A 15,248-nucleotide genomic window follows, 5' to 3' on the forward strand; every position below is an offset into this window, starting at 1 on the left:
GGCTAATTCACAAGAGGGTATTGTATTTCGGATGCGTTCTACACAGCATATTTACGTGATCAAAAAGCACGTATTCCCTTTGTATTTTGGCTTTTTTTGCACAAGTAAGGGCTCTTCTCCACTTGCGTTTTCTGAATGCGATTAGAAAGTCCCATTGGCAATGTTAAAAACGCATCGCAAGTTTGGGCTTTGCAATTGTTGCGTTTTTAACATTAGAAAGTACCATTGACAAGCGCGTTTAAAAAAACGCAAGTGAGTAGGAGCCCTAAATACGTAGCGATCATGTCCTGGAAAATCTGCAACAAGTACACTACATGTAAATGCACTCCAAGACCGGCTTCACAGGAGCTAAAGCGTATATGCGCATTTGTGGAATGAAAATTGCGTATTTGCACACGCGACCGTGTTTTTGACAGTACTTTTGGTGCACGCAAAAAAAAATTAAAAATAAGCGACGATTTCCCCCAGCCATTGAAATGGTCAAATTCCTAAATGACTGCCACTTTCCTGCACAGAAAAAAAAAGCATGACAATTGCGCACGCAAAATATGCGCTTGTGAACAAATTAAGTTAAATTAAAAGGTTCAATTATCTGCGCAAACATTTCAAGTGTAAATATGGCCGTGTGAAGGCGGCCTTTATAAATTGGACTAGAAATGGAATGGATGGACTATACAATTTTTTCTGCACCTGCTGTAATGAGCTTTTCCGCGTACCTGCACTGTCAGAGGACTTTAGAATACACAGCCGTATATGTACATGAGGAACAGCACTAGATCTGGCCATTATAGGACTTGTACTCCAATCAGCACCAGTTTTCCAGTCTGCAGGATCCATTTCGAATTTTTAGTCTTCCAAGAGCCGTTTGCAACAACAAGCGCTAACCATTACACAGGGGTCTGAGAAACAATTTCCACTCCAACACCCATACAATGCAGATATGGGATGCTGCCTGGCTGGGCCTTCTGGATGTGTGCGATCATGCACACGTTGCATGGATCCATCCTGACAAGTAGGAAAGCTGGCTGACAGCCAGTATCACCACCAGATCCCAAAGGGGTGGTCACCTAGCAGACTTCTGAATGGCCTATCAAATTTTGATGATCTGGCTTTCAGAAATCTGGGAAAGCCGGATGCCCAGCCTTATGGGATCTGGTGATCATATTGGCCATCACCCAGCCTTCTCAGAATCATGAATCTACCAAGCAGTGTATGATTTGATGATCAAATGATGTTCTCCTTGATAGATTTAAGATTCTGGGAAGTTTGGGTAATAACTAGAGATGAGCGAACGTACTCGGATAGGCACTACTCGTCCGAGTAATGTGCCTTATCCGAGTACCTCCCCGCTCGTGCTGAAAGGTTCGGGAGCTGCCGCTGCTGACAGGTGAGTCGCAGCGGGGAGCGGGGCAGAGCGGGCGGGAGAGAGGGAGAGAAAGATCTCCCCTCCGTTCCTCCCCGCTCTCCCCTGCAGCTCCCCGCTCCGGCACCCGAACCTTTCAGCACGAGCGGGGAGGTACTCGGATAAGGCACATTACTCGGACGAGTAGTGCCTATCCGAGTACGTTCGCTCATCTCTAGTAATAACCACTCAGCTTTCTGACACTCCTGAACGGCATATTGCCTAGTTATCCGATCCTTTTTGCATCACTGAATTGATTTTTCCTCCAAAAAGAATTAAAAAAAAAAGTGCATTTCAAATTCAGTGTCTAACAGTATTTTTTGGGATGTTTTCCATATCTTGCTAGGAGGCCCCATGATTTCTGTGTACGTTTATGTAGATGATCCAGCAGAGCCACAGTGATACATCTGGTGCATTGTAAGACGGTCTAGTATAAGTTCGGTCTACTAGGGCGATTTCTACACGGAACGAACAGTCTAAGTAAATCTTCCTCAGAACCAATCCATAGTCACCGAGGTACAACAGAGATGGAATCCTCTACATCCTTCTGGTGGAGTTGTCTAACACCTTCAGCCTTTTATCTCCAGTAAATCCAAGAATTTTTTTAATTTGGAAAAACAAAAACAGCAGAATGCAAGTTGTGAAATTTTTTTTTTTATTAGACTTTTTTCTTAAAAAATGAGAAAAGGCAAATGGGTGTACAAATAGAAGACAGACAAGAACATGACAAGAACAGGATATCAAGAGAAGTTGGCATGCAATATACACAGCAGCTCATAAATATAAAAAAGATTTATTTTTTTTAAATTTTTTTTTTTAAAGAGTCGTTTTTTTTTTTATTGGCTTCTAACCTGACAATAAGAATAAGAAAAAGAAAAAAAGTGATACAGGAGTAAGACGCAAGATCTTGATGAACTACAAGTGTCAGGATGGAGTCCCTTAGGTGTGCTACTAAGAGCAGGTAAATGGAGAGGCTGGAACAAGACAGTGGAGACACAATGTAGCGTGACAGCTCATCGCCTGATGTGGTGCGGTCTGCCCTCATGTGTACGCATTATGGAACTACACGCTATGCCTCGAATGCCTGTGAATAGGGGATAACTTGAAATTCTGGTACAGCCCCTTTGTGTGTGGTTTTGCAGCTCAGGTCTGTTCACTTCGATGGAGCCGAGCTGTACAACCAGACAAAACCCATGGACAGGAGAGCTACCGTGTCTGGAAGCAACCAGCCATGCCCTACTAACCCTGGGTATAGAAGGTGCAATACTTTTACTGATCTGAGCAACCAATTTGGGGAGGTGGGGTGATTGACACCCCTGTGAATCCGGCAGGACATGCTGAAGGTTGTAGTTTCAAAGCAACTGAAGATCTCCGCTTTTCTCTCAGGGCCAAAAAAATGATCCACCCAATAATTGGTGAATAAGGATCAGGAAAGACAAAACCAATGGGGGATGGTGACATGTAATGCCCGTCTGACCATATAAAAATATACATTCGATTCATGACCATGAAGATTTTTTCTTCTGTCATGCAACATAAAGTTGAGAATATGGAACAGCAGTAATGGAGGTAAAACAGTCACAAGAGGTCTGGAAGTTAAGCCATTCTGTATCATCACTGGTAGTCTTAAAGGGGTTCTCCGGAATTCTACAAGTGCATCCACTGTTCACACAGACCAATCTAATCACAGCTTACACTTTTTTTGATGAGTTGTAATTTGAATGATTGATATAAGCGCCTACTTTACTTTGCACAGATACTAATTCATGAGGCTTTCATGGCTTCTTTCGGGTTTGCACTATGTAATTCAGTCCTTATAGTGTTGATCCCCAACCTGTGACTCTCCAGCTGTTGTGTAACTACAACTCCCAGCACATCCCAACAGTACATGGCAATATATTTTAGTTTCAAAAACAGCAGACTTGGCTCTGGTCAGGAGGCAGCTTGCTGCAGCAGAAACCTTCTCCACTGTAATGGAGACTGGACAACCTAAGCTTGTCCTAGTTTTCCTCAAAACGTTGTCTGCAGCTGTCAGGGGAAGCAGGGATTTGTAGCTTCTGCAGTGTCACTATATTACAGATTTACACTCTGTAGTCACCCAATAGACAGTTCTCACCAGAGGCAATTTTGGTAGTTTTAACAAGTTATCTGCGAGAGTCAAACTTTCTGCAGCTCCGTGGGCCTCTTACAGTAGACTACAGCTAATCTGAAAGCCACAGGTGGGTATATTTGGAGGCAAATTTTGATGTGGATTTGGTTCGGATCCACAGCCAATTTTACTCATTCAATAGAAGTGGTGAGATCTACTGCAGATCTCTACCAATGGGGCAGATTTTGGCATTATTAGCCCTGGAAATGATGCAGTTTTGGTGCGGATTCTCTGCTGAAGAAATTCAGACATGGCGGAATTTTATGGGCTATAGCGAAGGCATGGAGAATTTGATTTTTCTACAGTGTTTGTTGCCAACTGGCAAGCGATGATATATGAGGGAACATTAGATATAGGATTCTGTGATCTATCGGCCAATAATGGTCATGTACTCCCTCTATGAAAGGGAGACTGCTACGCCTTATGTGGGGATCCTCCACTTACATCCATTTATACAATCCTGGAGAACCTCTTGTACATAAAGGTATGTAGGTACCAGTTACCTACAGAAACACTGAAGCAATACTCTTTGCAATCTTAAAGAGAACTGATAACTAATATTTGAACATTTTAGTCATGATACTACAGGATGGGATCTGCTCAGCCAATCAGAAGAGAAGCATGGTTGCTCATGCTACTGGCTAAAGTATCACATGACAAGCATTGGCTCCACCTCTCTATAGCAGGCAGCTTAACACACAACATTGATAACTAGCCTCCCTATAAAGCAATATATAAAAAATGAGCCATAGTATATTCTAGAGGACTAGGTTCACGCGGCAATGCGTTCTCTTTAAGGTTGTGTTCACAAAGGAGAGTATTTGTACAGAGTCATAATACACCCTGCTAGGTCATTGGACGACACTGTACCCAGTCTATACCTCCTAAGTCATAAGGAGATTTTCTTCTGTCTGATGCCTATAAAATCAAGACAGAAGAAGAGACAGTAGCACGCTCCATCAGATGCCGCAAACTTTTCTGTACAGTGCCCCCTATGGTGTGTCAAGCTCTGCGGACTAACCCAGAGTATTGCCTCAGTCAATGATACGATCTGGCGGCATCCTGGTGGGTCGGCCACAATGCAGGTCAGCTGACAGAAAGGCGACACCACCCCTAAAAGAACGACAACTATACAGAGGCCTCTTAACAGAAAAGATACATACAAATGAGGGAAAACGGAACGTAAAAGTCTACATATTTTGTAAATTCCTTTCTTGCCATACAGATTTTGTTATAAAAATATATTGCGCTGTCTATAACTAGTTAAGATATTCATATTTACACGTTGGTAAAGCAAGAGTCACCAAATACTTACAGAAATATGTACAACCAAGATGACTTCTAAAAAGGTAACCCTGTCAGCAGGTTCATGCTGCCCAATGGACGGGTACGATACTCCTAGGACAGTTCTGTACGATGCGCCTGCGTACGTTTTATCCTGAAACGCTGCGACGCTCCAGAAGAATCATATTTTGGTGTTTGATCCCAAACTGTGCCGAGTCACCACCATGCGGGCCTCTTCCTAATAGGTCACGAACGGCCACACACGGGCGGCGTCATCTAGCGACAGCACTCTTTCTGCTTCTGTACACCATCGCTCTACAGGATGGCGGAGGAAATATATGGCACAGCCCTGTTTCTGGGACTCAAAGCGCCTTTTGGGATCAAGATTCAAAGGGATGTTTACTCTAAAACACCGCAGCATTTCAGAGTAAAGATGTATCAAACATTAGCTTGAACACTACAATGCTGTGACTAGAAGTCATCACCTTGCATTCGTCAAGTTAATGATTGCTATATCTGTAAAAACATACCTGGGCACACTGTACATACCCGTTTTAGGCTTGTACCGCCCCACCCATGGTGCAGGAAGCATGAATCTCATGATCGGTTCCCTTTAATAAGACATCATCGAATTATATATATTTAATATAAAAAAAAAAAAAAAAAAAAAGAAGAAATGCAATGATAAATTAAGCTTTGACAAAATGATACGTTAACGACAGTTCTCCTAGTAGAGGCCGGACTCTTCTTGTATCTCAAGTGTTGTATTTACAGACAATGGCCAATACTGTGAAAAATCCATCGCCTCAGGTGGCTCTGCGATCTCCGATATCTGTAGGGAGGAGAGAAGTGACAGCGTTACAGATGGGATCATCTCCATATAAAGCCATATTCTACACATTCACGGGTGATACAGGAAAACAGTGTAACAAGTTGCAGCGTCTGCATGGAGTCTGTACGTCCTTGTGGGTTTCCACCGAATACTCCAGAAAACACACTGATGGGAAGATTTGCTAGTAGGCGACTAACCTAATGTACATGTGCGAGATAGGAAACCGACTGCTGATTGTTCAATACGATGGTGATATATAAGTAACTAGGCGATCTACCCGGGCGTTACACGATTTTATGACTAGCAGTTCTGGAATATACAAAGTCGGCCACAAAAATGAGCCCAGCACCGCAATGCTATGAAAGCTGTCCGAAATAAAATCTGCGTTGCTCATAACCACCAATCACAGCGCAGCTTTCATTTGACCTCAGGAATATAAGAAATGAAAGCCGAGCTGTGATTGGTTGCTATTGGCAACAAAAATTACAGAGGAAGTCAGTGAGTTTGCGATCACCAGAAATCTCCACTATAAGAAGTCGGCCCTTCCTTGGAGAAGCTTTCATCTCATACACCTATATAACTACAGCCATAAAACTGGTCTGTGTACTGCCAACTGGGAAGAGGCATGGTGAACTCTACTAAACGGTCCGCATATGGTGAGTGACTACCGGCTTCAATGACACAATGTGAAGAAATCACTAATATTTCTAACCGAGACTCAGACAATATTTATGCCCAGCAGCCCAATTCTAAATGAATGGCCACACACTGCAGGCACTGGATACTACTGTAGAATAGATTAAACTCGGGGCAATAAGTTTCAAGGGGCAGATTAAAGACAAGAGAGCACAGAGAACTACGTATTTACATGTGGGGACGCTTTTCAAGATCTGCAGAGTTTTATAGAGCCAAAGCACTGGTCTACGAAAACCAATCAATATTGTAAACCTGTTGCATGAAAGCGCATCTCCAACAATCCACTTAGGATATGAATCCCAGTGTGTTTATTCTAGTTTCTATAAGGTTTTCAATATAGAATTTTAAATTAATTGCTCTTCACTTTTTATAAAAGTGTCACCAAGGTGCAGGCTGCATACTCCATGCATTTCAAAGAGAAAGGTAGGATGAAACAAACTACTATAGCCCCCCATGCTGACGTGAGCGGCAGGAGAACAGAGGTAGGTATGAAATAGTTGTGGAGATAACATTGTACACAAATAGAAAATTATAAGCCGTTTGTGTGTCTACAGAGGCAATTTCCTAATTAATGAAGTCCTGTGATTACAGCAGCAAAGGCACCGATGAAGATATTTCTTTCTGAAGATTGGGGCCATTACCTCATCTCACAAGGGGATCTTCAGTTAAGGTTTATCACTATACAAGAACACAATGCCACCACCGTACGCACATAGCACAGAAAACTTGCAGGTAAAGGGAAAATGGTGAAGGAACAAGCATGTTTTCATAAGTTGTAGGACTTCTAGTAAGCTTTATGACTGAACCTGAACTAAGTATTCTGTAACTCCCAGTGACCACTTCTGTACATGTAGCTAGTCTGGCGGTCATTGCTAGATAACAGGAGCGATCATTACCTGCAAAACCTTATAAGAGAGGGAGTGGAACATGATGAAACTAAGCATCGATTCCGCAAAGACAAAATGTAATTGACCATACGGTATGTGCATGTAATAACGGCAGTAGAATTAAAGTTTCATCTGCTTTCCTGGCCGATTTGCCCCTCAGTTGGTTGGGCTTCTCAATAGTCTGCAGTGTAAGAGGTTGTATTTCTCTCAAGAAATCATAAGATTTTTCAACTACCAATGGAATGAACTGCCAGATCCATAACCCTAAAGTATACTGGGTCTTAATATCCCAGTGGTGTGTATGCAGGACCTCTGCTCCATTCATTTGGTCAGACCCCAACCGATCAGATAGTAACCCCCCTGTCCTCTGGAGCCTCCTCTCCTGCCTAATTAAACTTAGCCAAAAGGGAAAAAGCCTTGGTTTCCCTTTATACTGTATCAACACCTAATCTATGGCAGTCCTAAGTAGTACACAGACGAGTCCCATGCAACTCAGGTGGGAATATTGGGGTTAAACTGGTGCTGACATACACACAAAAAGACAAAAACAGCACACGGCACTCACCAAGTTAGTGGCTGCTCTGCCGCTGGACCTTAGGTCCAACACTTTGAGTCTCCTCTTCTGGGTTGGGACGTTTGCCAGAAGACACCACAGAGTTCATACTGTTCCTTGCTGTGGGCAAAGAATAGAAAGGATATTGCTAAAACTGGTGGGAACAAACGTCTGCATCGAGACCTGCCTCCTCTACATGACTACACGGGTTGATGCCGTCTAGTTTGCCACGGCTACAAATACAATTTTATCCAACAGCAACTTCCGAAAGAGTCCTAAACTTATATATTTTTTTTTCCTAATCCCATACAGCCATTCAAAAACACAGGGTCTCATCAGGTGACCAGACGTCAGCCTGGCCGGTGAGTAGAAACATGCACTATGTTGACAAAAGTATAGCGATACACAAAGGGGATGAAATTAGATTTTCCCATTTTGCCCCCACTCTTCGAGGAGAGCTTCAGAGTGTGATGCGGAAGATGATGGGTGTGTTTGGCGTGCACGGATACGGTGTTCTAGTTCATCCCAAAGATGCTTGGTGGGATTGAGATCCGAACTTTGCGCCGGCCAATGAAGTTTGCAGACGTTCTGCTCCTCAAACCAAGCGACGACACTCCCAATATGAGAGTACCATGTCATACAGCATGCAGAGACACGGAGTTGTACCAAAGTATTGCCACAGGGAAGGTAATGCTACGTTGTTTGGAATGTGTCTGTACCCATTGGTGTTGAGTGGACTTTACTATAACCAATGGCTCTAGTCCTTCCAAGCAGAAACACCCCCCACACCGTAACAGAACCTCCTCCAAAAGATGCAGTCGTGTAGAAACCGCTCTCCGGGCAACCACCACACCCAAGTGTGGCCATCTGAACATTGTAGCGGGATTGAGCTGTCCACAAGACTTGCTTCCACTCATTTACAGTCGCAGATAGATGCTCCAAGCTCCATCGCAGGCGCCTCTGGTATTCACCGCTGTGATGTTGGGCTTGTGTGCCACCGCTTGTCCATGGTAACCCTTCGCATCCAGTTCCCTATGGATGGTTCTGGTGCAAATGGATGTTCCAATGGCCTGTGAGACCTCCTGAGCGAGTGTTTTGGCAGATGTGAGCGAGGTCTTCACAGCTCGTACAAGGCTTTGTTGTCCACGTTCTGACAGTTTACGAACTTTCACCGGATGTGGCTGCAGTGGGCACACCAGATGGTTTCCTTTTCCGAACATTATAAACAGTGGACTTTGGAAGGTTGTCCTGTACCGATTGGTTATCCGGTGACATCTCACCACCATACCCTGTGGGGAGTCTATCAGCTCTACAGCTGGTGGCATTCTGATGGTTTCAGTACTGGGATATACCTGTGGGGCCCTCTCCTTTATACCTAATGCGCACACATCCGATTTGCATATCCCCTTTGCCCGACAGGATTGGCAGGGGTCCCAATACTTTTGTCAGCATAGCATACAATGTGAACACTTATAGCATATGGCCATGACATAACTAAACCTTTACACACAACAGTACTGGTAATATACCTGACATATCCACTCTCTGACCACTACCGTAACATTTCCAAGGAAAGCACGCAAATTGGCATTTGCGGCAGCACAAAGCAGCTGGCAAACTCCTACATACCTACTGACAAGATCACCGCTCTCCATCTATGTGACAGAAGAGCAAAAGTACCAACTGAGGTGGACTTTAAAGGAGTATTAGCGTATTCCTAGGATATCCCATTAGATTGTGGGCCGACCTCTGGGACCCTGAGAACAAAGGGGCTGCAGCACAAATGTAAATGGTGATGTGCTGCGCAGCGGGAGGCCAGGCTACCACTGTGAAGGGGTCCAAGTGCTACAACAGCACTGCATCCCCTTTAGACCCCACAGATCATAAACTGATGACCTATTGCTGTTATATGCCATGACGTTCTGAGATGGAGATACCTTTAAAAGATACACAAGGCAACTAAAAGTCCCTTGAAATGAGATACTAAAGTCAGATAGAAGATGTGAATGAAGCCAAGCACTGCCCTTCTCTACCCATGGAGAAGGTGGCAATGTATAAAATATGGCAAGGTCTTTCTCGGAAATCTCAAAGGGTCCATTAGCAATGAATGGAGCAGACAGGTACGTGAGCCTATGTGTCTGCTCCATAGTGCAGCAGGCCAGAGGCGCCGAGGACGCCGGCTGCATTTATCATGGAAGGTGTGCGTTTGTACCTTTTAATTTGGCATCCTAAATTACATTGAAATGCAAGGGATCTCAAAGCAGGTATTCCATTTTGTAAGCCTAAGTGCATCGCATGTGAGTGAGAGATCAGACTCAATTGTCAGATATGCAATATACTTTATCAGAAGCAGCCGACAGGCGCTATAAAAGCTTTAGCATTGGTTTTATGTACAGTTCTGCGGTGCTATCATCAGATATAAATGTAATTACCTTGTATTAAGTAGGACTGCTGGCTGTCTCCATGGTTGTAATGTAGGATGCTGCTCCCCTGCCAGTAACCTAAGAGAGAAGACATTCAATTCACTTATTAAACATTGTGTGCCAGCAAGTTGTGCTTCATAAAGCAGTTAAAATAATGACAATTTGATGTTTTTATAAAACAGTCACATGATCAGCATCTGTCACTCAGAATACAATAGAACTAAAGTAGTCCTTTTTGTTTAGTACGCGCCACATTAGAGCATCGCCTGTGTCTAAATGGGCTGGTATTTATGCAGGCTGATGGATGAAGTGGCCCTAGAAGTGCAGGATCAATGTAAGATAAAGCAGCGCCCAATTAACCTTACATACAAAGAGCAAAAGCCCGATTCCAAATGAAAATCTCCTATTGAATATTACCAGGAATAAGGACAATAGCAGAACTCGAGTCGAACCGGTCCAGAAGGAATGGCCTCCATTCCCTTTTTAGGATGGCCTTACTGTGTGGCCTCTCTGGGGCTTCTGTTGTCACTTTCATTTGCACAACAGTTGAAATAAATTCGCAATTACTTCTGCTTCCCAACTGGATAGACTGATATTCCTGAAGTGTAACGTTGCTTGCGTTTCCCTGACAATTGCCAGGCTGCACCTGCAGCCCAACAATTAGTGAAGTTACACAAGTGTAACCAGCGTTCGTGTAAAAGCAGCCTTAGTGATTTAGGGTTAAACTGTAATACTTAAGGAGTTTTCCAGACCATTCTAGGTCATCTGTAGTTGATCAGTTGGGGGTCTGCCACTCAGGACCCTGACCGATTAGCTGTTCTGGCGCCAAAACACACTGGGTACAGAGTGGACACAGATTTCTGCAACCCATGTAGTAGCCGGCGCTGGTTACTACAGGCGCATCTCATTTATTTTTATGGGAGCTGTGCCTGTGTGTATTGCCGGTGACACCAGGTACAGTCAGGGTCCCAAGCGGTGGACCCCATTCAATGCTAGATAAGTTATCAATAAAAATTGTCTGGAAAAGCCCTTTAAATGTTCCCTTAAATGAGGGAGCCTTTGAGCCGTGTGTGATGGCTTCAGGTTACACATTTAGGCATTTTCTAATCCATTACAACAAACAGATCTGACCCCTGCTCTTCCCCACTTCTTCACCATGGGGGTGGGGTATGTATGTGCTTGTATACACAGCAGCTATCAGCTATTGGCTACAACAATTTGTAAAGGGCTGGAGATGCGATCCTACCTTGTATACTTCCATTTCCAATATGACTTTCTCCTTGGTTATTGTTGGAATTGCTGGCAGAGTTGCCCTCGCCGGATCCCATTTGAGATCCTGTAAGAAAGAAAGATCCACGTATGTAATAACAGAACAATAGACATCATGGCAAATGATAACACTGCACTATATAGAAATCTGCACATGCAGTAGCTTCCAATGTGTTTCGACATTTCTCTATGAATACAGGTAAGTAATTGCTCGCATAGATTGGACTAGACAGCTGGGTCTATATAGCCGCAAATTGCCATTCCAGTGATCACACCTCTGTCCCAACTACAGCACCAGTATCCTCTTCTATGGCCATTATGCCATACAAGGCTATATGACCCGAGCCTGACTGAGCCGCCACACCCAGAGCAGCTATGCCATTCTTGAATTATCCAGCACTGAATAACCACTTTAAATGCCACTATATTAGATTCTCTCCTAAAACCCATTGGATTAATGCATTGCAGCATACCATTTGCGCATGCTTAGAAATGGCTTAGTTTAACTAATGGAATGTATGGAAGTTCATATTATTGGAAATACTCTTTAACAAGAAGCCTCATCATGTGGTACTCTGAACCTGGACCATTACCTCCATTGTTGCCGCATCCTGGCATGCTGTCCCCTGGAGAATAACTCATTAGCCCGCCGTTCCCATTCCCATTGGGATTTGAAGGCACTGATGCTAGAAGCCCTAGGGAAAAAAAATAAGACAACATTTTGAATTTCATGCCCAACAAGTCGACCATAATAGAAGCCTTCACAAAACTTGGGGGAAAATAGATGCTCAAAAGTGGAAAACTACGGTAATGACAACCAGCATTACCAAACTACGGTAATGACAACCAGCCAGACTTTGTAAAATAACTAATAGTATGGAGCAGATTTAATTTCATACAGGTTATGTGGATAATATCTGATGGCATGAACTGTATCCAACTTACCAAGCCCTCTGTATCGGGAGAGCTGCTGGTATATCTGTTTCATCCGTTCAATGTTCAGGCGGCTGGCTTCTGCATGATTCACCATCGGTTTGGGGTAATTTACCCCAATAATACACTTTGCTACCTTCTGTACTCCCTCAGGTGCATTCCAAGGATCATATATGTACTTTGGTGGGAAACCTTTCAAAATCGGCAAATATCGCCTTTAAAGAAAAAAAAAAAAAAAAAATGCATCAAGGTCACTCCATTGTAAATATATCTTGCAGGCAGCTTGTGAATTAACTAAGATAACACGTTGGTTGCATTATAAAGGCATTGCTAACAAGTACTGGTATATTAGGGTTTTATATTTAGAGTCAAACCGTGAAGCAGCGATTAAAGGGAACGGCTTCAGTTTCAGTAATACAATTTTCTACAGAAAAAAAAAACAAACAAAAAAAACCCCCAAAAATGATGACCTATTGTTAGTAGTGGATCAGCTGAGTTCCGCCACTCGGGCACCAGGACACACAGGGGGTTGGAGCGGAAGTCGCTGCTCCAACCCGTGTAATGGCCAGTGCTTGTAATTTCAAGCGCAACAGTCATTAAAATCAATGGGAGCTGCGCCTGCAGTTACAAGCGCCAACCACTACACAGGGGTTGGAGCAGCAGCTAGGAGGAGAGCGGTCATGTGATTGGTGGACAGGATGAGCTGCTGACACAGGAGCCACTGAACTACCAATGTCACAAGACCTGCGGGAATGGGGTATGAAGGCCTGAGACATTAGTAAAGAGCTCATTGATGTAATGAAAAGCTATGAGTACTACACCTTGTGGTTCTGTAACCATAGGAGAGGTTTACTGTGTGCACAACCCTTTTACATGGTCAGAAACTTGTCCAGAGACCCCGGCACCTTCCGGTAAGAGATGTTATACAACCCTTTCCCAGGGAGGGGTGGAAGCAACAGGGCCTTATCTGTATCTATCGTGTTGCTACTCAGAAGACAAGGCAAGTCTTCTGTCACTTCCTTCCCTCTGCCTCAGTCTACACAGCAAAGCCAACAACTGAGCTGCAGTACACTGGATATTTCAGTTTATAGTGTGCGTTCTAGTAGCTAGTGTGAAAACTGGAATATTTCAAAGTTTGTTTTCTGTAAGCCCACACACACACACACACACACACACACACACACACACACACACTAATGTTTTCTGATCATATTGTACACCCCATAATTGACAAAAGTTTAGCAAATGTTCTATTGTATTTTGGGTTAGCAATTCTCCAATATAGAACACTTAAAATTACCGGATGTAATCTCCATTGGGGTCGGTTCTTCTTCCAAAGCCAACTGGGCAGTAACAATGGAAAAACTGCTGAAAAAAGGAGCTGCATGACAACCACATCCAGCTGCCGGCATTCACACTCCAGTCGGCGTCCAGTAACAGCTCCTCAAAGACCTGAATAGAAAGAAAAAAAACCCAATGTGAGTCATCGGTGACATGTGCCGACTCCGCAACCATTACATAACTAGCAGGTTCAGCAGGTTGGCCTACATGACAAGCGCATACACAACTAGTCCATAGCCATTACCCAGTGACCCTTCATAGCAAGCATTCAGACCCACATTACCCATTTCTAGTCGCTGTAGCAATACACATTTAGGATTCATTTATATGGACATATTGTGTTAAGACGACAGCCTCATGTTTTATTGTTCCAGACAGCATGCCACCCACAGGCGGTGTCTGGTATTACAGCTCAGCCCTATTCACTGAGCTACAATACCAGCTATAGCCAATCACCAAGAGTGGCTCTTTAAAAGGGGAAGCTGTCAGCAACGATGTTGGCGGTTCCCTTTAGGTCAGAATTTCAACTATGGCTTTGTGAAGGCGTAGAATGAATCATTGGGTTTGAATGTTGACTCTGTAACCGCCTTATGCAGCATGTAGGTCATTTCGTACGTCACTGTCTATGTAGCCGTGAACGACCCAGTTGGTGCATTTAACATGAGAACGTGCTGGAAGAAAAAAAAAAAAAAAAAATCAAGGATAGTAACATGTGAGAAGCTACTAATCCCATTGAGATCGCATTCCGCAATGTCCAGCGTATTCTCATTTACACAAACCAGAAATAATCCAACATTGATAAAAGATCAGCCTCTGGTATCCATTACATGGTAAAATGAGCGAAAGATAACGATCAACCTCCACCCACTAAAAAGAACGTCCGCATCCATCTACACCCAGAAGGTGGCTGAACAGAGCAAAGAGCACTGGGGCCAGGGAGCAGTAAGATGGCGCCGGGGCACTCCACAGGCCAAGTGGCCCACCTCCACAGATAAACAGCAGGAAGCATCGACACGCCTGGAGCCATTCGTCTACAACTCACCCAGAGAGACTCACATCACCAACAATGGCTCCCCTCGTCCAACCTTCCAGATATGGAACCCCCTCAGCTATAGAAGCTAAACCCCTTTTGGCTACAGATCATAGATGTTAAAGGATCCGTAGCTACTTGGGGGGGGGGGGGGGGGGGGTCACTTTATCCTGACGACATGCTGTTATTTATGGGATACTGGTCCTTCCTTAGTGAACGATATGTCCCTAATAGATAGTTTTGGGCTAGTTTCTAACTTCAATACTTAATGGCCAAATCTGCCCTTTTTTGCCAGTAGGCCTATTGTGGGCTCAGCCGGTTGTGTCCCGAAGTCTCAAAGTTTAAATACTTGGCTGTGGTGGAGCCCACATCTCCCCAGCACTGTGAGATCCTTAACCTGCAGCCCTTTCTTGGCAAACAAGAGATAGCGGAGTGGTGCAAGTTAACAC

The 15,248-nt window shown here is 43.9% G+C and overlaps 1 protein-coding gene across 2 annotated transcripts in view; it reads right to left on the reverse strand.

Annotated features, from left to right (window-relative positions):
* Positions 1–5,494: 5,494 nt before the first annotated feature.
* CRY1 (cryptochrome circadian regulator 1) overlaps positions 5,495–15,248 on the reverse strand; it is a 36,869-nt gene continuing 27,115 nt past the window's right edge. Inside the window, exons 8-14 of one of the 2 annotated variants that reach the window (XM_066590497.1) lie at positions 13,729–13,880; positions 12,441–12,643; positions 12,089–12,190; positions 11,473–11,562; positions 10,236–10,304; positions 7,816–7,923; positions 5,495–5,667 (exon numbers count right to left, since the gene is read on the reverse strand). In XM_066590497.1, the coding sequence (XP_066446594.1) occupies positions 7,820–7,923; positions 10,236–10,304; positions 11,473–11,562; positions 12,089–12,190; positions 12,441–12,643; positions 13,729–13,880 (720 nt within the window). In that variant the 3' untranslated portion in view covers positions 5,495–5,667; positions 7,816–7,819. The remainder of the gene's footprint in view (positions 5,668–7,815; positions 7,924–10,235; positions 10,305–11,472; positions 11,563–12,088; positions 12,191–12,440; positions 12,644–13,728; positions 13,881–15,248) is intronic. The other variant, XM_066590498.1, reaches the window with a different exon arrangement.

Source organism: Eleutherodactylus coqui, chromosome 2 (assembly GCF_035609145.1).
Source record: "Eleutherodactylus coqui strain aEleCoq1 chromosome 2, aEleCoq1.hap1, whole genome shotgun sequence".
In the NCBI taxonomy this organism is placed as follows: Eukaryota; Metazoa; Chordata; class Amphibia; order Anura; family Eleutherodactylidae; genus Eleutherodactylus; species Eleutherodactylus coqui.